Source organism: Fundulus heteroclitus, chromosome 6 (assembly GCF_011125445.2).
Source record: "Fundulus heteroclitus isolate FHET01 chromosome 6, MU-UCD_Fhet_4.1, whole genome shotgun sequence".
NCBI classification, from domain to species: domain Eukaryota; kingdom Metazoa; phylum Chordata; class Actinopteri; order Cyprinodontiformes; family Fundulidae; genus Fundulus; species Fundulus heteroclitus.
The window spans coordinates 3,364,596-3,389,257 of NC_046366.1; the positions used below are offsets into that span (position 1 = coordinate 3,364,596).

General features: G+C 39.8%; 1 protein-coding gene across 2 annotated transcripts in view; it reads left to right on the plus strand.

The window, feature by feature from the left end:
* The window catches only part of kcnn1a (potassium intermediate/small conductance calcium-activated channel, subfamily N, member 1a), a gene marked incomplete in the record, with an annotated part of 241,720 nt that overhangs the window by 185,071 nt on the left and 31,987 nt on the right, over window positions 1-24,662 (plus strand). For both annotated transcript variants that reach the window (XM_036137869.1, XM_036137870.1), the window contains 3 exon segments: window positions 5,694-6,167; window positions 15,914-16,009; window positions 16,637-17,055. In XM_036137869.1, the coding sequence (XP_035993762.1) occupies window positions 5,694-6,167; window positions 15,914-16,009; window positions 16,637-17,055 (989 nt within the window).

The window sequence follows — 24,662 nt, forward strand, 5'->3', positions numbered from 1 at the left end:
TAGTATAGGAACAACGCAGTCCCTCTTCCACAGCCCTGGAACCTTTCCTAGGTCAGGCTAAGGTTGAAGAGGTGAATAATATCTGCCAGCAGGAGGTCAATTTATGTTCTTTTTGTTTAATGGGTCCTGATCATATTTATCATAAGACTCGATCAGCTCAAATCAGGATCAGTATCACAATGGATAGAAATAGGCTATAATATAACATTGTCAGGAATAAAAGTATTCCCAAAAATTAAGTTATACAAGAAATCTGTACATTTTATGTGGAATTGTGAAATAATTATATCTATTACACACAATGCCTCAAAACCAGCCAAATAAGAGTTCCCCCTTTTTTCCTGTCCATCTCACCTTGATTATTAGGTCGGTTCTGGAACAGCAAAGGAATGACTTGCATAATCAATTGAAATACTGCTTGTTTATTTAACTGTTCAAAATCAAACTAGGCTGGAACCAACTGTGATGTGGCCTGGTGAAAGGGCAAGTTTAACCAAAGACCTACTGGGCAAGTTTATTTGCAAATATGCCTGGTTTACAAACTGCAACTGGAGCAGTTAAGCTGGGTGTGGGATCTGCTTATCAGAGAAGGCTTTGTGTATCCCTGTGAGACAATGCAAAGCCACTTTAAGCACACATTAGATCACTCTGGCTGTGGTAGTAATAGTCTGAAAACTGGCTGACATTTGGTGCATTATAAAAAGAAAAAAGAAAACTTAACCTGTGCACAACAGAATCTTGCCTCATAGAAGAAAATTATGTTTATAGTGATACATGAATGAGAACCTCAACTTTTTAAAACAGGTTTTTGGGCCTACAACCCCCAGGTTTAAAACCCACTCACTGTATATTTGTACAAGGAGATATTGAGCATAATAGCCTTGGCTAAGTCTTATCTCCTCCCATATAGTCCAGAATACAGTTTCAACATCAAACATCCAGGATGCTAAAAATAATCCAAGCTCAGAGTAGGACTTCAGAGTTATTTAAATCCCAAGCAAGAATAGGGGTTTAGTTTTTTTGAATGTGACTGACATGTTGTGACAAATCAAAAGAAAAAGCGATGCTTTATAGTTTCTCACAAGGTGATGTGATCTTGACCCAAGACATACAAAATGTTGAACTGGCAACCTTCGTTCCAGAAAGGGGGAATTTATTTTCGGCCTGCTGAAAAAACTAAAGTATCTCGCACATCCTTCTGGCTAGTTACAGTTAAGGCAGAAACATTCCTAAGGACTGGCTGAAGATAGTTTCTTTTTTTTTGGCACTGTCTGCATACATCTCTGATTTATGCTCTGAGACATTTCTGATGTTGTCAAGTCTGGAAACAATTCCTGAAGCAGACAACCTTCATGGATGATGCAGTGTCTCCTTAAATCTGTTAATGGCAGGGAAGTAATTAAAGATCGGGGGGATTCTAATCTTTGTTTCCAAACACTAAGTCGGTAAAAAAAAAGATATAAAATTAGTCACAAGACACTAAAATTCTGATTCCCTCTGTAGGGAACTCAGCTGTTATCTTAATTTGTTGAACTGATATCAAATTAGCTCTGATTAGCATACTCGCTGTTCTAATTTTGTCCGTGCACAAAGAACAGCGGCCTGATCTCCTCTGCCATATCAGCATCTATTTCTGCACTGTTTCCTGTCATTCAAACCCAAAGTTCACTTACTCCACTGACTTCTGAAGTATAGAGGGCTTCTAATGGCACAGATTAAAAAGCAATTTAATACAGAAAAGGGGATTAGAAACACTATGGGCTGCACTAATCCTTAACCTTTAGTCCTGTTCTTATGCGCCACAATATGTGGAAGACGATAGCATCACAGTACGAGAGTTAGTAAATTTCCATTAGGGCTGCCCTTCTGTATTCCCACCAGCACTTTTATAGGCATTAGGCACGGTTTGTCAAGGCTAATAAAAAGGGCCGGCAGTGGTATCGCATCCCCCCCAACTGTTTTTTTTTGGAAAAGGCAGTGTTCCGTGTGAAGTTTTCACAACCCATTATGATAATCTGCCCGGGTCTCCGAAGGGCCAGGCGTAGACAGCCAGATAGATGCTGCTGGGGTGACTGCTCCACAGCCTCTGTATGGACAGGGGATGTTCCATCTGTTAGTGGGGCAGAAAGGGTTCTGTTACAAGAAGAGCAGAAATGATAGAAAGGTCAGTGATAAGTGTGATGCTTGATTAAAAAAAAGTGTTCCATGTTCTGCTTAAATAATGCACTTTTTATTCGATGATGATGAGAGGCTGAAGTTGAAATGGTCAACATTTTGTAATACACTACATTGTGAAAAGTATTCACTCACCCAGATAAATTTAAAGCTTAAAATCAGGTGTACAATTACTTGCGTGTCTCAGATGTATAACACCCAGCCCCTGGATACTAGACTGCTTCTGAAAGCACATGTAAAAGAATGGGTGGCTCACAGGAGCTTAGTGCAGTCCACTGTGGTACCGGCATCTCTGCATAGTGCTCAGAGGTTATGTGACTTCAGATTAACTCAAAACCAATGTCTAGACAGCTTCATGGAATGGGTTTCCATGATCGAGCATTTTCTTTAAAGCTGTACATGAAACAAGTGCAATGCAAAGTGTTGGATGAAGTGGTGTAAGCAGGCCACTGGACTCCAGAGCAAATCCCAAATCATGCCTCTCTGTCTGGTAATCTAGTGGATGAATGCTTGGCAAGTATGTTTGTTGCGGAGCGGATTGTGCTGTGGGGCTGTTGTTGTTGTTGTTTTTTTTTAGAAGATTGCAAGATATTTTGGACAATTTCCCACTCTGTTTGTGAATGCTCCCTTCCTGTTTCAAAAAATCTGCACACATGTGCAGAAAGTAAGCTCCATTAGACCTGGAGGAGACAAATATGGTGCGAAACAACTTAACCTTCACCCAATTAAAAAGCTTTGGAATCAGCTAAAGCAGAGACTGTGAGCCAAGCCTTCTTGTCCAGAGTATGTGTCTTACCTCAATAATGGCCTTCTGGAAGAATGGCCAAACATTCCCATAAACACACTCATAAATCTTCAGGCAAGACAGAAAGGTTGAAGCTGGTAAAGCTGCAATTTATTTGTAATTTTTGTTTTTTTTACATTCAGCACCCCATAGGTGGGTGACACCATTATAAACTCTTTGGATTTAGAAAGGGATGTCATTGAAGTACATATGTCTGAATGCAGGGCAGTAAATACCTTTAGTAATATTATTGCATTTCTGCATCAAAGAACACCAGTGTAAACAGAACAGGGGTCTGTACCCATAGTGAAAGTTGGTGGTGGCAGCATTGTGGTGTAATGATGCTTTTCTTAAACAGTGACAAGCAAGATGGTTAGACGTGATCAGAAGATGGAAAATGCCGGACCATCCTGAGAAAAATCAGCTAGAGGCTACTAAAGATGAGATTAGGGCAGAGGGTCTGGTTTAGCAGGACAATAAGCCTAAACATCTAAACAGCTACAGTAGACTGGTTTCAATCAGCTGAAAATATGTGCAGCTCAGTAAAAAGTGGGATAGTGGGTTAAGAAGAAGCTTGTTCCCTTAAAATAAGCTCACAAAATAAGAGGTTAAATTGACTGCTACATTAAATTAGAAATATATCTGCACATCCATTTGTTTTTGTCAGTCTCTAATAATAAAAGGCTCTACTTGAGACAGCCAGTGTTTTCTTCTACTCTCTGTTTTTGGTGGCGCACTACAGCTCTTCACTGTAAAGAGTGCTTGTGTGACAGGAAAAGGGGGTCATCACAAGCATTAATCATTCATATCTGCATTTGTGCAAAGCACAGATTCAATTTTCTGCACTTTGTATGGTCCACCGTTGCTTATATGGTTTTATTTATACATCTAACTCTATTCATAATTCATTTGTTTTTGATTTCAGTCTGTTGAGTGAAGAGCTCGTCGTGATTTGAGGTAATGCCTTCCTCAAAGAAAAAATCTAAAGAAACAGAAACATGGGCAATTGTTTTTGTGTTAAGATTTCACAATTACTTCATGATTTAGCAATAATACCACCATTTACAGTGTGTTTACAAGGTATTCATACCTGTGAAACTTTTGTACATCTTATTATTAACACTACAGTTTTAAGTTGATAAACTAACACACGTTGCAGAGAATAAAAAAATGCAACATTCATGATGTGTTTTTTAAAAATTCTTTACATATAAAAGTATGCATGGTGAGCATTTGAATTCAGTTTGTTGTCTTTGGTATCCTTAACAAAATCAAGTTAATTCAAATGCCTTCAGAGATCTACCTGCGTCTGATTTAATCTCAGGATTACTGGAGCTGTTGTGTGAAGGGATCAGGGGCTTGTTAGAGAACATTAGTGAAAGAACTGCATCGTAAGGACCGGAGAACACAACAGAGATGTTAGGAAGGAAGTTGAGAAGTTTTAGCATCTTAAAGAGCACTGTTCAATCTATCATGCAGCACAGGAAGTATAACACAACTGCAAACTGAAGATAGAAGAATGTCAACCTAAACTGCTAGGCCAAGAGAGGAGAGCATCAGGTAAAGCAGCCAAGATGTTCGTTGCAACTATGGAAGAGCAGCAGAGATCCACAGCTCAGGTGGCAGAATCCGTGGAGAGGTGCATGCCTCAGGGTTAGATAAGAAAAAGCAAGGCATTTCTGAAAGAAACAAAAAATTTGTCCTACCGGCAATGTATCAGAAGCGCTGCAGTGCACACATGTGGAAGAAGGTGCTCTGGTAGGAAGAAACAAGCATTAACTTTTTGGCCTACATGAAAGAATCTGTGTGGTAGAAAACTAACTCTGCATATCACCTAGAACACACCATCTCTAAGATGAAACATGGTGGGAATAGCACCACGCAGTGGGGATTCTTTAGCAAGGGATTGTGAAGATGATGTGTGAAGATGGATGAAGCTAAATATAGAAAAGAAAACCTTTTAGAGGCTGAAAAAGTCTTCAGACTGGGGCAAAGTTTCAGCTCCCAGCAGAACAAGAACTCTAAACATACAGACACAACCGCATAGACATGATTTAGATCAAGGCATATTCATATGTGGAAATGGACCAGTCCAACTCTAAACTTAAATCCTATTGATAATTTATGGCAAGACTTAATTCTTACTTTTTACAGATGCTGTCCATCCAGTCTGAGTGAACTTGAGTTGGGGGGTGGGGGGGGGGGGGGGGGGTGACTGTTCGCAAAGACAGTCACCAGATGTGCAAAGCTGGTAGAGAGCTACCCCAAAAGACTTGGAGTTGAAATTGGAGAGAAAGGAGGTTCTAGAAAGCATCGACTTAGTGGGCCTTAATACAAATGGATGCCGCACTTTTAAGATTTTAATCTGTAACAGATTTTGGCATGACTGTCCTTTTGCTGCCCCATTATGCACCAGGCTACTGTTGTTATAACATCTATAACACCCTGATGAGATACAATGAAGTTTGTAGTTGTAATGTATTCAAAATGAGTGGATTTTTTGCAAGCCGTTGTCTTACTGGTGGTTTTCAAACAAGAAGCTTTGCTGTTTTAATTTGTAGTTCTGCTCAACACTGAACAAAGTATTTTTCTGTCTGTCAGTTGCTGCTGAAACTCCCGCATCAGTGTCCTATTTAAAGAGTGAACCTGTGTGGGCTTCTTCAACCCACTGTTAGGTTTTACACCTTGTTTGTTGTGACAGTGCTTTATTTATTCTTGTTCTTCCTTTCTACAGGCCTCAACTAAGCAGAAGAAGCTGAGCCATGCTGGATCCAAGCCCTCCCTCTCTGAGAGCAGTGGCCGACTCCCTCAGATAGCCATGAACACCTGCAAGTACAATGGCGGAGTGGTAAGGCCACTAGTAGGCAGCCTGGCGTCCTCATCACGCCGAAACCTCGCGGAACTCGACTCGGAAACGCAACCCTTGCAGACCCTGCACAGCTCCGGCTTGGAGGTGGTGGTATCCAAGGGCAACGGCGGAGAGGACCCCAGTAAGGCGTCCAACGAGAGCCTTGTCAGAGAGGGCAGCGGGCGAGGTGGCAGCAGGGCTCCACAAAAGAAGAACAGGGACATTGGCTACAAGCTTGGTCACCGGAGGGCGCTGTTTGAGAAACGAAAGCGACTCAGTGACTACGCACTCATCTTCGGGATGTTTGGAATTGTTGTCATGGTGACGGAGACAGAACTTTCATGGGGGGTTTACACTAAGGTGGGTTGTGTGCGAGTGCATGAAAAGTGTGAGTCGTACCAATATGTGCCTAATTACAGTAACGTTAGAAGTTGTGTGGGGGATTGCAGTTTCTAGCTTTGTGGAGAGTGATTATTAGTGCTGAATATTTTCTGATATAGTTCTCTTAAACGTCAACGTATCTGCAGTAGATAGTGGCTTCTTTTAGGATGAATCCAGATAAGTTAGTCCAGGAGGCTGAAGCTAATGTGAAGCCTGAGATGGGCCAAGACCAAAATGAACTTCTGCTGTCATAAAACTACTCCAACTGCTTTTATGTAAAGTATGGGGACTCTTACGGGAGCAGTTTGACAGGCTTCATCTGTAGTAGTCTGCTGGTAAATCCAGAACAAAATCAAAAATCTGGGTAAAAGAAAACGCAGCAGCATCTGAATGTACTTTTTTGAGTACAGCAAAGGTTAATACTTGGGATTGGTAGGTTTAGATGGTCCTGATCCAAATCTTACTCTATCATTCCTCCCCAGACACATTGAGTTACCACAGGCTGGCTTTCTAAGAAATCAATCTAAAAACGAGCCAGTGTTTTTAAGCTCTCTCAGAAAATTAATGGATTCAGAAGATCCGTTTTCCTTAGAAGAGTCCTGAATCCCATTTCTATTCCTGCTGTGAAAGCAACATGCAAAGAGTTTCTGGTCAGAGTAAATACCTGATTGACAAGACAATACATATAAACAAAATAGATATTAGGTAATATGTATGCTTTTTATACTTTATACCCTTACAATCTTAAATTTATGTACTTGGAAGTGCATCCCATGCTCTCTGTAGGTGTTTCATACAGTAAGGTAATTGGTGGCATACCGCCTCCTGCCTTCACTTCCTGTCGAAATGATCATCACTAATGCAAATATGATTTTAAAATGTTCCTAAAACACACTTACATGACCCATTCTGAGATTTTTGAGATTGGAGTCAGTCTCAAAGCATTGAAGTTCTGAGTATTTGTCTTGGTCTTGGTCCAAACAGTGGAACTCCTTCAGCCAAAGTTAAGTTTCCATTTATTCCTTCACTAATTTCCAGTTTTTAACTTAAAAACTGCAAATTAATGTGGGAACAAAAGAAAAATCTCCGGAGATCCCTGGACTGTTATAGAAAATGACCATCAACAACAAATCAAAATATCTTAAATCAAAATATGATTTCCTGATCAAACTAATAGTAGGTACAGTGTATTCTACCCATCTGAGTCTACCAAGGCTGGGTCGACCAATCTCTGCCAACAGAAATTGATTATTAAAGGCAAAACAGTCCTCTCTTTATACACTGATGGTTTGCACAGGCAACCCTGGTGGTGTCCTGACAAGCACATACAAAGAGAAACAAGGTGAACAAATCAGAAAATGTGATGCAGTCGCTTACCAGTTGTAAGTGCCTTACAAATGCATTCATATAACATGAACTTTCCAAATTTTGTGTTATTATAATCACAAATGTGTTTCACTCGTTTTAGACCACCAAAATATAGCCATAAAACTAAAAATCTGAAAAGTATGCCGTATTTGTTCCTCTTTACTATAATACCCCTGAGAAAAAAACAAAGTACAATCAACTAAGATCAGATCTCCCCTAACTAGTAAATAGAGTGAAATAAAGCAGTTTGGAAGTTTAAAGCACTGTTTTCACTCAGCAGCAAACCAACCAAAACATTGTTGTCCACATAAACTAACACACAGACGAGGAGAACTTAAATCAGAAGTGGCGTAGACACTCTGGAGGAACTATAGAGATTTGTAGCTCAGGTGTCAGAATCTGTCAACACAACACTTATTAGTCACCCATCCATCCATTTTCTTACTCGCTTTATCTCTCATGAGGTCGCGAGGGGTGCTGGTGCCTATCTCCAGCATTTCATTGGGCGAGAGGCGGGGTACACCCTAGACAGGTCGCCAGTCTGTTGCAGGCCAACACAGAGACAAACAGGACAAACAACCATTCACGCACACACTCACACCTAAGGACAATTTAGAGAGACATGCACAGGGAGAACAGGCAAACTCCATGCAGAAAGACCCAGGGTTGGACTCAAACCCAGAACCTTCTTGCACCCACCACTCCACTGTGCATTCAGTGACTCAGATGGGTAGAATACACTGTACCTGTGTATATTCCACAAGTCTGGCCTCACTGAAAGAGCAGCTAGAAGAAAATCATTGTTCAAAATTACAAAAGGACATCACACATCTCCCTGAACACACCATTCCCAAGCTGAAACATGGTTTAGGCTGCTTCATGCTGTGGGAATGCTTTTCTTTAGCAGAAACAGGGAAGTATGTCAGAGTTAATAGGAAGATGGATAGAGCTAAATACAGGAAACACTTAAAAAGGTGGCAAAAGACTTGAGACTAGGGCAGAGGTTCACTTTCAAGGAGAACAACTTAAAACAACTTAAAACATACTACCAGAGCTACAACAGAATGTTCAACAAGCATATCCATGTTCAAAATCTGTTAGAGGTATACACCAAAATATTTGTGCTGTGTTCTTAGTTAAAAGTGGTTCTACTAAGTACTGATTCAGTGGGGCATAATCAGAGGTGGATAAATCTGGCTTCAGGAAGTAAAAACATGCCTGGTTTTCCTTTATCCCGTTCACTTAAAGCTATATAGTTGGTACTTATGTTCAGAAACAATTTTTGTTATACTGGATAAAATTGTCCTTCCATCCTGAAAGTAGTAAATACATTATGTATTCAGAAAAAGGAGGTTAAAAAATCAGCCTATTGTGGAGCTGCAGGACTGTAAAAACTGACCAATCTCTGCTGTTTGCACCGAAAAGGAGGGATTTGTCAGAGTTTTGGTCCTGCTCTCATCCATCCACCCCCCCTCCCCCTGTCCCTTGATTTCTGGAGTCTCACCTTATCTCCTGGTTGTCCCAAATGCCAATCATTCTGACGCACTACAGTAACACCGGCTCGGTCCTTTGTTAGATTCCGCTTGCTGGCTGCGCATTCTGGTGTTTATGTATGGGTTAGCTTCGGTGTTAGGCGTTCATTGTAACTCTCTCAGTGGAAGAGCAAGGTAAGAAGGTCTTGCGTATGCACAGTTATTCAAAAAGGGACTTGGGGAAACTTCTGGAAAAAACACTAAATCTGGCTTTTTACCTTCTGAACCTGGATTCCCCACCTCTGGAATGCAGTCCACTTGTTTCAGATTTTTAAAATCATGTATCCTTTTCCTTCTACTTCACAGTTATGCACTAGTTTATGTTGGTCTGTCAGAAAATCAGAGGAAAGAAAAGAGTGTATCAAAGAAACCTTTGCCAGATGCTATACAAGTAGGGCTCAGCAGTTGGGTTTAAATATGTTCTCATCTACAGGCAGAAAAAAAGTTTAGCAAAAGTATTTGCTCCCTACAGATTTCTGTTTTTTCGTCGCCCATGTTTCAGATCATCAAAAAATATATAGGATAAAAACAATTGCGATTTCAACAACAAAATCTTTAACATCTATCAGTCTGGAAAGGGCTACAAAGCTATTCCTAAGGCTTTCGGACTCAAGTACAAATGGAGAAAAGATGGAACAGTGGTGAAACTTCCCGTGAGAGGCCAACCTACCAAAATAACTCCAAAAGCACATCAAAAATTCATACAGAAGGTCACAAATGTTCCCAGAGCAGCATCTAAAGCTCTGCAGGCTTCACTTGCTTCAGTCAATGTCAGAGAAGGAAAGGAAGCTGGACAAAGATGGCATCCATGAGAGAGTTCTAAGATAAGAACTGCTGAAGAGAATCCAAAGCTGCATCTCACATTTACAAAAAAAACATCTCTATGATCCCCAAACAGCTCTGAACTAATGTCACTGTTGTGAACAGAGCTGGAGAACCCAATATCAGCCAGGCACAGAGTTTAGTCCTAAAAAGTTTAATACAATAATGAATTGTGGATGAAGATGTATGCAGACAGTAATGGGCAGCAGACCAGAGGATGCAGGTGGGATAACTGGCAGAACTACACTTGAACAGATGAAGCAGGCAGTGGCAGACCAGAACCAGAGGTGAACACAGGAGATGACCAGAACAGATGATGTGGACCGAGAAACCACCAGAACGGGCTGAGCAAGCAGCTGGAACTCACAGGGAACTAGGCAGATTGAGCAGTACGCAGGCACTGGAAGCACACATCAGTGAGAGCTGAACAGGGAACTAGACGGTAGCAACACGGTGGAAGTGCACAGGAGGCAAGATGAGACATTCTGGCAGAGAGTGGCTGAAAGAGGCAGGTATATGTAGGCAGGTGAGCAGAGTTGACTGTAATTAGTGGCAGCAGGTGGAGCTGATCAGGTGCAGAGTGGTGGATGGAAGGAGACTGAGCTGATTGGATGATAACTGGTGGATGAGAAGTGGACAGAGCTGATAGGATGGTGGCTGAGAGCTGACAGGGCTGATTCTAGAAAAGTCCACAACAAACAAAACCTTAAATCATGACCGACACAAAAGCTCAACGTTTTGAAGTGTATGTCATATAATCTGGTATAAAACTATCACAGCTTTTCCAAAAAGGAAAACCATACTGGGCCATGTTAATGTGATGACCTGGTTTTGTTTGCTTCTTCAGGACCTGGAGAACTTGCTGAAATTGACAGAACCATAAATTCTGCTCTCTTTATCCCAAGAGAGAATGTCCAGCCGTCAATTTGAACCGATATAAACTGTGCTTAATCTCATGAAACACTATGCAGACACTGTTGTTGCTGGCGAAGATTCACTCAACTTGGCATGCTGGAAGTGGGAAATTAAAAGAGTGACCTCTATGAGTAAATCAGTTAATAATTACCAGATCACTTGAGTGCAGAACTTTGAACATTCATCCCCATGCAGGCCATTGATCTTTAAATGTAAAAACCAGAATAAAGGCAGGTCCACATCATTGATCTCAACACACATGCACTATTAAGCACAGAAGCAAATCAAAAGTGACGCATGAAATATGATACTAGACTTTATGTTCCATAAAATGTGCATCTTTTCTTCAGGATTAAGCCAACATAATACTGTTTTTTTAAACAAATAAATATGGCAAATAGGAACCAGTGTGCAGCTTTTTCTTTTTGGGTCGTAAAAAAGAAGCAAGAAAAGAATAATGTAATGAGGTATGGCTCAAGACCTTTGAAGTGCTGGGCAATACAGTGAAAATCATAACTGGTAGCATTAACATAAAGTTTCTTGATTTTTTTCCTCTTTAAAACTAGGCTGGAGTGACTCATTCAGTCCAGGCAAATCTAGCTAATGTACATTCTCATAAACAATATTTTAAAGTTCCTCAGTTCAACTTTCCATGTTTTATTTTACAGCCTTTTCAGAAAATTATACATCATTTCCTCCAATAAAGTGTTGCTGTTTTACACCTCTGTCAGTTTTACATGATAGAGTTCACATTTGTCAGATTAGTTTGTAATAAGTTTATGTCATTTTAAAAGCCAAGTAGAACTCATGAGGCAGGTGGCCCTTGCATTTGGATGGCTTGATATTTCATAACATTGTTGTATTACACTGATTACAAGTTACAGTGTCTGGCAAAAGAAATCATGTTCTTTGAACTTTAGAACATGTCACAATAACAGATAGGAATTGTGGTTCCATGATATGCAGTCTGTTTACGACTATTGCAAAGTCACTGTGTCGATATTGAAATAATTGCTTGGAGTGTAATAAACATCAAGTGATTAAATAATTACCATACTACTAATATAAATGGCGTAGCTCCCTGTTTAATGCAGCAGAAAGGTTCCAGGAGGGCATTAGGAAACATTAAGGAAAGGTCATTAAGAAACTACAGCTAAGTTTTTTCATTGCCAAAACAGCAGCTGTTTACAGATGCTACTTTTTCAATTACTCTTTCAAGTACCTGGATGGTCTATATGACTGATATGTTTACAGGAAGTCTAAGCAGACAGACATTAAATGTATGTACTTAAGTATTTATTTCCATATGGCAAGTCACAGTTTTATTGCAGTAATACCCAAGGTTATCACATATCCCATGTTTACCTAATATTGTGCAGCCCTAACTTCATTGTAATTTATGATAGAATTTTCTATGATATAAAAACAGAGAGAAAAAAATGATGTATGGTTTTACCCATATTTCATTAATAAAGATCTAAAAATAGTAGGCTATGTTTATATTTGGCTCGTGTGAGTCAATACTTCTGTAAAACTACTTTTCAATGCAATTACAGTCAGTGGCTCTTCTTGCATAAATCACACCCTTGACAGGACCCTACTTTTGTGACACCATACTCACAATCAAACATACATTCACACCCCCGATGAAGTCCATTCTGTTAAAAAGTTTTTTTTTCCTTTTACATCAGAAACATAATTTGTCTAATCTAACAGATAGAGATAAATTGATAGCTTTTTAGACATGTCACATTCTGAGGTAGAGAAATTCAAATGACTTCGCAAGAAAAATGGAAAAAACTAAAATATACCAAAATATTTATTTTAGCTCCTAGTAGGGTCTCCCACCATAGCAAAGTTCAGAGGAGGAGTCAGACTGAGAGCAATTGAGCATTTCTGATGGCGGACCACTGCATTAGGCCAACCTTGCCCAGGTTAGGGAAACCGGAGCACCCGCTTGGTGCCAGGTCAGAGGGGGGAGCTTACTGACGAGTGGTCAAGCAGACAGCTAGCCAAAATTTCGCATTAAACTAAAATGTCAGACTAAATTCACAGAAGTGAATCAAAATTAGACATACAAAGATTTTTATTTTTGTCTCCAGTTACTGCTTTGGAGTTTTTGTAAAGCGTTTCGACATGCTGATATCAATTTTAGCTGATTGTGATTTTTCTTTATGAGCTACAATATTAAAAGGTTTAAGAACAGCATTTTCTGCTGTCATTAATCATTTATATTTTGAGCAGAAGTATCATCAAATTGCTGTATAGAAGAGCAGCCTCAGTAAAATAAAGCTTCACTACCATTTTAAACCAAAGGAAAAGTAATCACAAAGTTGACATTTGACAAGTTGACACAAAGTTGACAAGTGGTCTTTTGCATTTTAGGATAGAGATTAGCATGAATGGTGTGCTTGGCATTACTAAAATAAGTGTTTTCAGAATGTATAGCCTTACGTTAACTCATTCATTTCCAAAAGCCTGCAAACATTTACAAATAAAGTATGAAACAGCTGTACTCCTTTGGCCTTCCTGTTATCTGCTGAAAGTCCCACTCTCTCTTCCTTTCATACAGCTTAAAAATACATAATAAACATATTTGTATTAGTGGACACAAACTATATATTTTTTTTCAAATCACCCTGCAACTTTATGTATTTTAATAAGGATGACATCTTCTGTCTCTAGGAGAGGGGTACTGGTGACCTGGTAAATCAAGACAAGGAAATCATCAATCTTAAAAGTATATAAAGTCTTCAATATAATTTGATAAATTGTTCATACTAATTTGCAGATAATGAATTGTAACTCAAAAAAACTACCAGTGCATAGAGGTGTATATGTGAAAGTTAGGGGGTAATCCATAGTATGATTTATGGGGATCTAAGAAAATCAATAGATTTGTCTTGATTGTTACTGAGTGGAGTTCAGTCCATTCATCAAGCTGACCTCAACTGAAATGGAAATGACCTGAGTCGTCTAAGTAGAATAGCACGCTCCCACATAAGACCAGTTGCATGTTCTGTGGATGGTCCGTTTTTCCATCTCACATTGCAAAGTAGAAACTTCAGGCTCAGCTAAGGTTTTCTGAGCCCTGAAGGACGAAAACTGGTAAGGAAACAGTAAGAGCTGGGACTGAAAAATCCTTGAACCAGTGGCAGGTGGATTAATTGGTTTACTCTATGTTATTTCACTGGGGATTTCTCAAAACAATTTTCAAATGTCTTGAGAACACGTTTCTGATCTAAGGGGCAAGGCAATCTAGTTGATGGCTAAAAATACATTTGGTTATATAGACCACCGAAGGACAGAGTAATGTAGAGCTGCTCTGACTGTCATAACACTGTCGATTACGCACAATATTTTCACTTGTTTTTATCATTTGTCGCTTGCGCGGTTATTATGAAAGCAATCTTATGATCATTAAGCTGCAGAGGGGCCATTTTACACCAGGGCTGTTAAACTGATTTATCATCTGGCTTTTTACCAACATAGAAAGGAGGTTTGAGGAGTAAAGGTTCTCATTTCTAAGATCTATGGCCTCCACATTCACATGTACACACATAAACAGCGCTGGAGCTCTAGCATCCAGCTAGTCTATTTATCACCAGCACTGCTGATGCTGGTGGCCCTGTGCTAATGCAAGCATTGGCTTTTGGCTCCAACCACTAAGTAAAAAGTCCCCCTATTTATGTCGTGTTTTGATTAATCTATACTTTCAGTTGTGAGGAAGAGTGCCCAGATAACATCAGGCTGCACTTACACCTGCGGTTGCACTGTCAAGCATCTTCTTGAGTATAATTTTGTGTAGAAGTACATTATCCACTTATACTAATAGGAACCATCTATGCTTGGGTGAGTTGTGTGTGTGTGTTTCACTTGTGATGTGTGCTTTTGTTACATCTTCGCTTCTCATGTTTTACTTTAAACCTAAACTAGAAACCTAAACCCATTCAATAAATTAGAACATTCATGATATTTTTAAAGTAACTCTGTTTCCCAAGTAAACCCAACATTATCAATCCCACATAGACTGTTTTCAAGCTTTTCTTTTAGCTAATTATGATGATTTTCTGCTTACAGCTAATAAAAACATTTAAGATTAGAATATTACATCAACTGCAATAAAAAGTAATTTAATACAGAAAGGTGGGAGTAATGAAAAGTATGTTTAATACCTGCATAAAGGCTGTTATTTTCACAAGGTACTTTTAATTTGACACAGGAGCCTAATTGGAGCGCATATTCGAATTTATTGAATAAATGCAATTGAAACGGGCCATTTAGATACACTTTCTGAAAAGACTCAAAGTTTCCTGTCTGACAGTAAATCGGCTAAAGTCTTCTTGTAATATGTCATTTCGAATTACCAAATTATTTGCTAACTGCCCTAATTATGTGAAAGGCATCTTTTTAAAGAATGTTTTTCTACTTTAATCAAATTCCTTTTCCACAGAGAAACCAGTTCTGTTCTGACGTAGACTGAAGTGCCACTCAGTGAGCAAGAAGCCATTACTTCTAAGCAGTTTGCAAATGCACTCAGGGACAGAGAACTTAATTCTTGGAGAAATGTACTGCGGTCTGATGAAACTAAGATTAAAATGTTTGGCCATTGTTACACTTGGAGATAAAGGAGGAAACATGCAAGCCTGAGAACAGCCTCTCAGGTGTGAAATAGACATGTGAGTGAGCAAGTCAGCTCAATTCCTGACTCAGTTACCCAACATGTGCCCAAAATGCTTTATTCAAGTCACACAGTTCAGGAAACCACAAATACTACTGGGATACATGGCTGAAGTTATTTTAGTTTTAAAGTTAATCTAGTCCTCCATCTGATCAGCATTTTGAAAATATTCCGGAGGTACCTCTGGCTCAGATTTATTCTTTCTGACCAATTGTCTTTTATCTCAGTGACTTCATTCAGGAGTCACTGGTGTTGTTCTGCTGTGTTGCTTGATTTGAGTGTGAAAATGCACATTGAATCATTTGTACATTCTGTTAAAAGTTTTTATGCTTTATGTTCAAGATGGTGAAATAATTTGCACTGCAATGATTTATTAATATCTTCTTTTACATGTGTTTTTATTGCAGGAATCTTCATACTCATTTGCACTGAAATGCCTTATCAGCCTTTCCACTGTTATTTTGCTTGGTCTTATAATAATGTACCACGCCCGGGAAATCCAGGTGAGTGTTCTAATAAAATATTCACTTCATTATATTTCTGAAATTAATGTTGAGATCTTAAACAAATGATGGTAGAAAACAAGTTGGGTTTAAGAAAAGTCAATATTAGTATAACGATGTTTGTTTTTTTGCCTAAAAGGAGGTTCCCCTTTTTAAGTCTTAGCTGTGTGCCTGAGCATGCATGGGAACGCAAGTTTCTTCTTAGTTAAACATATGCATGTTAGGGTAACTGACATTGAAAATGCTCTTGGGTGTGGCTTTTTGCATGAATGATTGTGTATCTCTGTATTTGATTGACTGGCAACTGGACCAAGATGTTACCCTGCTTGGAAAGGCTCCAGTGGTCCATGGGATTAGGTGGGTGTAGAAAAGGGATGGCTGGAGATTTAAAGCAACACAGAATTGCTGTGCTCAGGTTGGCTGCTGACATGTCCGGAACGTACCACAACTCTCACCTACAGCTGTGATAGGCCCCTGCCACCAGTCAATGAACTGAACTGAATTGAACTGAACTTAAACACAAAATTTGTGTTTAAGTGGAAAGCATGGAAGATGAAGAATATGGAATCAAATGTGTAATAAATAAATAAATACATGTAAAAAAAAGTGCACTTTGCTTCTTTTCAGCTGTTCATGGTCGACAATGGAGCGGATGATTGGAGGATAGCCATGACATATGAACGGATCTTCTTCATTGTGCTGGAGCTTCTGGTGTGTGCCATTCATCCCATCCCAGGCCATTACGTCTTCACCTGGACGGCGCGGCTGGCTTTCACCTACACGCCGTCTGTGGCCGATGCCGACGTGGATATCATCCTCTCTATACCCATGTTCCTGAGACTCTACCTGATTGGCAGGGTCATGTTACTCCACAGCAAGCTGTTCACGGACGCTTCGTCCCGCAGTATTGGCGCCCTCAACAAGATCAACTTCAACACCCGCTTTGTCATGAAAACCCTCATGACCATCTGTCCAGGAACAGTGTTGCTGGTGTTCAGTATATCTTCCTGGATCATTGCTGCATGGACTGTGCGTGTCTGTGAGAGGTAAACACAGGGCTGTGAATAATCGTTGTTGCTAGGTACACACCAAGCCACAAAATGGCTGATGCACATTTATGTTGATTTGTGGATTTACCAGACGCCTTCCTTCCTACCACGTTCTTACCTCTTCTCTCGCTTTCTATCACTCACCTGCAGTGGTCCGTAGATGGGTGAAATCGTTAGCATAGGTCACATAGAAACAAAGCTTACATGTTTGCAGGAAGGTATTCACTGATTCGCCCACATACGACAGCCCCGCTGAAGTGTTTAAAAACACCCTGACATCTGTCTCATTAGCTCAGCATTCACTCCACAACTTCCCACTCCTTGTTTTAGATGAATATTGCTATTTTAGATGGCTTGTCCATAATTCATGAGGGCCTAATTGTTTGTTTGCTGAATAGTTTGTTTTGGTAAAGCAGAGCAGCCCCCAGGATCCCTTAACCCGTTTTCTCCCTCAAAGCTGAGCATCTTGGTCCGTCTCGGGGGTGGGTGGGTGTGGGGGGGTACAAGGAATCTCACTGAAAACGAAGAAAAGGCAGAAAAAAGCTGAAAGCTTTCCTTTCCCTTTCTCATTTTGTATTTGCATAGGGAAATGAGACGCTAATGTCAGCTTTGATGTCTTAAAGTCTTTTTTGCGCGGTTGGTTCAGTGATGTTGTCAAGGAGATCCTTTACAGCAAATCATCAGTTTGTGGTATGTGTGTACTACTTTGTATTGGATTAAAGGCAAAGTTTGAATTTGCCCGGGTCCTGACCACAGATGCTTAGTTTCCTCCTGAAGCTCATCCTCCCTGCTTTTTACTAAGTTCCCCTGTCCCTCCCTCCTCTGCCTCTCTCCCAACTCCATCCTTGTTAACCTGTCACTAACCCTTCTTCTCTGCGAGCCTTAACCTCAGCACATTCAGCTTTTACATAGTGGATCCTGATGCAATATTTGATGTTAGCTCCTTTAAAAAAAACAACAGGTCAGAGATAGGCAGACATTATATATATATATATATATATATATATATATATATATATATATATATAAATAACCTGGCATTAAGGGCATATGAACCTGTCCCTGTCATATCAGGAATTAACTGTGATGTTTTTGGTTCAGTTTCACTCTACACACAGAGACCTGATTACTGCCAGAACTGTAAAGCCTAGAAGTCACTTTAATAGAACCTATCTGACAAAAGGAGGTAAGCAAAGATATTTCAAACAGGCCACATATCATGCTCAGTAGCCTCATGTGCAAAGCATGCGTACGCACAGAAAATTTGCAGGACAACTCGGCATGTACAATAATGAATGTTGTGTGAAAGTGTGCGGTAATCCACACAAACGTTTGACCTGCCATGAAAAAGGGCAGCAGGTGTATTTAACTCAAGGAGCAATTAATCTGAGGTTTTGTTATGAGGTTGAGCCTTTATGGCGGGAAGTCGTACAAAGAAACTGAGTGCCATTTAGCCTCACACAATAACATAACACACCTCAAAGGTAATGGAAACAACCTCAATCAAATGTAAACTGTAAATTTTCCTGTTTTGTCACATGTAGACGTAGATGTTCCTCGGCCGGTGCTCCAATTAGAATACAATGCATGTGAATCATCTAAGGGACACTTTCATTCTCACTGAAAAAGAAAAACAGAGTCAGATCAGCAGGGGTGTGACACAAAGGTGTGTGTTCTGTTGTGTCGATCACAACTAATACAACATTGCAGAAAAACAGCGTCATACCCACAGTCAAACAGTGTGCTGTTAAACAGGCAGTTTATGCTGGAAGACCCTCCAATGTAACTGAATTTAAACAATTCTGCAAAAAAGAGTGGATCCAAATTCTTCTGCCACAATGTCATGGATCCATTGGCAGTTATAAAAGTTAGCAAATGCTTGATGACTATTATTGCCGCCAATGGTGAAACAAACTGTAATAAGGTTTAGAGGTCAATTACTTGTTCACACTGGTCCAGGTTGGTTTGGATAGCTTTTTCACTTAAGAAATAAAGTTATCATTTCATGGCTATATTTTATTATTTACTCAGGTTATCTTTGTCTGATACGCATTAAAATTTGGTTCATAGTGAAGCACAAATGGAACAAATCTGCAAGGACGGAATACTTTTTCTGTTCTGTAATTAAAATAATACCACCAAGCATAGTTAACTATTGAAACCCCATCAGTTTTATTAAGTTATATCTTATGTTTCCTATGGGCTTTAACTATAGTTAACTGCTATTTTCCGTATCTGGACCCAGACTGTTAGTCCAGGATTCAATGTGCAGTTTTTATGCTACAAGAAACTAAAAACTAAATATTGGCCAAAGGGCTGGGCGATATAACAACCTATATAGATATAAAATTATATTTTGACAAACTACATATAATGTAAAACGGTCATTTCCTTAAAATGTGTTTGTTGTGTAGTCTCTCTTCAACATTTACTGCCTTCATGGTAGCTTATATTGTATGATATTTTTAGAACACAACTGGACCACATCTGACCTATTAACAAATAGGCCTGGCTGTTTTTGGCATTGTACAAGTTTTAGCTGGCGCAGGGACATTAATGGGCAAGCTCCATGGGACTGGTATGAGAAAAAGCAGGTTCGGGTTAGGTGTTCAGAGCCACCATTAATTGCCTTACAAAAGTATTTTTATGTGATAACCCAACACTGTTTGTTTTTTGTGGAAATGCTTATCTCAGCGACGAGTCTTTTGTGGGTACCTTTTTACCAGTTCTGCCCATCTGTAGGCAAAATAGCTCAATAGCTGAGTTAACTTGGATGGAGGGCATCTGAGCATCAATATTTGTCTCTTCTCATAGATTCCTTATTTCTAATTTGCATTATCTTTATTTCTCATTGCAACATCCATTCCAATTAAATCCATCCTGTGCATTTAACCCATCCCTTGCGGAGCAGTGGGCTACCCCTGTGCAGCGGCCGTCCAGAGAGCATTCTGGAACTAAAGGTCTTGCTCAGGGAGCCAGAGATGCAGTATGTGGGATTTGGACCCAGAACCTTGCAGCCCCTACAGAGCAAAAGTGTCCTGCTCTCTCACTCTAATCACTAGGCCACCATTCTTTCTTAAGTTGGATTTAGTTTTGGACTGACTGAGGTATCCTAATACATGAATATGCCTCATACACAGCGTTCCATTGCAGCTCTGGCTGTATGTTCCGTGTCGTTCTGCTGGAATGTAAACATTTGCCCAAGTCTCAAGTCTTTTGGAGCCTGTAACAAGATGGCCCTGAATTGGTTCCCTATATATTCCCATCATCTCTGACCAGACAAACATCCCCACAGCAGTTTTGGCTTTCTGCCACACGTAGTGCTTCGCATGTACGATATTAGAATCAATTTGGTGTCCTATAAACATAGCACCTCCCGCCACACGTCTGCCATGTGGATGAAATTGATTGGGTCAAACAGCACACAGGACTTCCTTTGCCTTTCTTTCAATATTTGCTTTCTTCTGGTCTTTCTCGATTTTTGGAGTTTGAAACTAATGGGTATTCTGTTGACAGATGTTCTTAACTGAGCTGTGGATCTCTGTAGCTCCTCCACAGTTAACAAGGGCTTCTAGGCTGCTTGTCTGATCAATGCTCTCCTTGCCCAGTCTATCTGATCAGGTGGAAAGCCATTTATTGGTAGGTTAGTCGCTGTTTCATACTCTTTCCGAGGATGGATTAAAGAGAGCTCTGTAAGATGTTCAAAGCTTGGGATGTTAACATAACCCTACTTTAAACTTCTCCACAGCTTTCTCCCTGACCCATCCATCATGTTCCTTGGTCTTTGTGATACTGTTTGTTCACCAATGTTTTCTAACAAACCTCTTAAGCGTTCATGGAACAGCTGCATTTATATTGAGATTAAATGACACAGGCTATTGCAATGGATTTTATTTAGGGACAGCAGAGTAAAGGGACTGAATGCAGGTGCACACCACTTTAATTTTTTGCACTGTTTTGTGTTGGTCTATCACATAAAAATAAATCTCAAAAAATGAATTGACGTTTGTTGTAATGAGACAAAATGTGGAAAAGTTCAAGGGGAATGAATACTTTTTGAATGCAGTGAAATAAAGCTATGAAACATCTGAATCTGATCACTTTACAGAAGGGTCTAAAAACGGACAATTATGATTACAAAAAAGTAAACCACAGTCTTTGCAAAACACATTTGTGTTACTGCCAAAATCTTTTGGCCCTGACTGCTGCTTTGATTTATATATAAAACAAATGTATACCATGATGAGAAGATTATTACTGGAACCATTCCTAAACAATTTCATGTATTCAATTTAATTTATTTCCATTGAAATAAATGGCTCTTTATTACCGTAGTTCTAAAAAGGAATGAGACATTAGACATCGAACAAGGAGCCAAGCATCCTCAAGAAGGACAGCCTGCTCAGCTCCGCCTTGTATTGAGGTTCACAGTCTGTCCTGATGTCCAAATGAACACCAAAGTATACCTTCTACCAACTTCACTTCTTCTCGCATGATGGAAACAGTGTTTACCCTTGTCAAGCTTCTCCTAAAATTCTCAGTTATCCCCTTTAAAGATAGAATGACCACACCGCAAAGTAGTCTGTCAGATCTCTGCACTCAGTCTCTCACCCATCTCCGAGACACCCAACAACTCAAATTGATTGGGTATTATTGCAGATGACAGAACTCTGACTTGTACTGGAAATCTGGGATGTACAGTATAAAGATGAATTTAGGTGATTATGGCTGAATGTTATTATTTTAACTGGTCCTGCCTAAGTTTGTGTTTTACTACACTTGTGAAAATAAATTTCCCATTAAGGGATAATGAAAGTACCTGAATCAGAATTCCCCTGTGCCTTCCGGAGTTTCTTAGAAACAAAAACAGGATGTATAATGTTAAATGGCCTGGAGAAATCAAAGAATATGGTTTAAATTTTGCTGACTTATGATGACCTCTATTTCTAACTCCATGATGATGATCATGATGATAAGAAAACTGTGGTAGGTTGTGAATGACATGTTTACCTTCTCATTTTGGTTGATAAGATTCTCTCCTAGACTATGATGTGTGATGTTTGGCCAACAGAGCTACACTGATGGATGAAATTTTCTGGGTACTGAAACAAGGTAACATGTCTTCCACAACACTGCAGTCTTCTTCTGAGTTGGGATAAAGTTGTGGTGGTGCCTTATGATTCTTGGTTGATATGAGTATGAGTGGTGGCCTAGTGAGAGGCTGCAAGGTGGCTGGTTCGAAACTCCGTCTGTCACTCTGGGTCCCTGAACAAGACCCTTGACCCTTGATTGCTACACATGCGCCACTCAGTGTGGCAGCACACTGCTCCCCCATGGATGGGTTAAACTCAGAGACAAACTTCCCCTCTGTGTGACTATAAAGGGAAATATGCATTTATTTTTTATTTATACCATCTGGACCTGCAGTCTTTTTCTGGTTCAGTCTCTCCAGCTGCCTATCATGAGTCCTAGACATGAACAGGGTGGATTGAGGAGAGGGAGGCACCAGCCTCTCCTGATGTCATTAAAGACAACGATTGAGCATCACCTCTAAGCAGCTCTAAGACCCATCCCAGGGTCACAGGGTCCCTGTGACAGGGATGCGGTGAGGTAATGGATGGTGGGCGATGTGCTTGGCTGGGAACCCATGAGGATGAAACTGAGCTTGTTTCTAAAGAGAACCTCTTGACAAAGGTCTTTAGTTCATTGACACTGTCCAGGCTACTGGCCATCTGATCGTCTTCTTTTTCCCAAAGCCCCTAACCTTTTCTGACTGCACATCTCTTGTTGTTTCTCACCTTGACCTTTTGTTGTTCTTACACACCCATCAGAAATTCCCTTGTCATCTTCCCAGTAGGCTCTTCTTTTCTTGTTCTGCCAGTCTTCCAGTTCACTGGTTACCCAGTAGTTTATTTTTTGGGAAATATCCCAGTGTTGTGGCGGGTATAGTCTTGTCCACACAAAACTTTAAATAGTCAACTGCACACTCAACAATGGCACTGTTGCCATGTCCATGTGACGCAGAGCGTGTGTCGCAGTCTGTACCCTTTAAACATCCCATCAGAGTTTCTTCAGGTTCCTGTTATAACCACCCATTTCATGATCGGAATAAAATGTATTTGAATTAAATAATCAGATTTTACCATTTATATGGGCACACAATCAATTAATCCGAACATAATGTGTGTTTATATGCACCTTGCTTTATTCAGAATATAACCAGTCTGACATGCGCAGTTATTAAAGTCCCCTAAAAAAACCACAGAAGAAGAAGTACTTCCGTCTTTGCTAAATTACATTAGAAGCAAAACAAACCAGTATTATACGAGTTTGTTTGTCTTCCGAGTGCCCAGGGTGGACTTGCACGATCTTCTAATTACGGTTGAAACCATACTGAGTAATTTTGAACTGTTATGTTTCCAAACAGAGAGATGTAAAAATTTATTTCTACAAAGAGATAAGAAAGACTAGATTATGATCTGACTTGTCAAGACCAGGTGTTGCAAAGGAGCTGCATTAATCCTTGATGTTTGCATAAAACAAATCCAAGTTTCTCTTTCTTTTTTCTCTCGTAGAGCTGTTGACAAGGGAGAGAAGAATGGTTACATTTTTGAGCTACTTTTGAATATGCTTCGGATGTTGTGTCTGTAGCTTTACTAGAACTTTATGTCGCTACCAAGATAAAATTTGATAGATAATATGGATGAAAACTTACAGTGAACAGTTCAGTATCTGGGCTTCATGCCCTGGATAACACCATCTGTTGTTGGCAAACTCTGCAATTCTACCTGTTTTATTCTTTCCTTCTGCTCTTCAATGTCTGCCTGATCGTACTGACTGAAAGTCAGGAACAGACTTTGGAGCTGGTTACTATGTAGTAAGCTATTGCTGCAGCGTCTCTTTGAGACAGCTGATACTGTTTTCCCAAGACTCTCGCTGGGTATTCATCAGCACTTAAAGCTCCTTCACCTTATTGGTGAGCAATAACATGTTAGCTATTGTAATCAACACGGTTCAAACTTCTTCTTTCCCTAGTTCTACTTTGCTGTCACTCTACAGCTATGACCCTTCCTCACTAAGTGATATTGATTTGGGGTCTCAATTTTGGTACTATTTGTGGTTTTGAAATATTGTTTTGTTGCTCCCCTCTATTACTCATCATAACAAACAGCAAAAATTGTCAAAGTAACATCGGAGATCCATCAATTTGAAAATAAATGAATACATTCTTCAACAAAGTTTTCAGGGTAACAAGGAAGAAAAATCTCAAAAAGATATAAATCACTGGTAACAGAGATACAGCAACAAGCTGTCTCCTTCTGGTCTATTACAACTAAACGTTGTGCATGACAAATTATAGGTAAAACCAAAATATATTAGCATCATTCGAAGTGAAACCACTGAATTCTGACATAATAAGAGTAAAGAGAGGAGGGTGGCAATGATTAAGGTAAATGCTTAGACTTGTTGACAATGGGTATGGCTTCTCAGTCCAGAATTCCTTGACCACGAATAAGAATTAGTATGTAGGTCTATATCGTCCAGCCCTATGTTTTACTGCACGTCTAACCATATGTGCTGAATCAGAGGTGAGTTTAGAAATT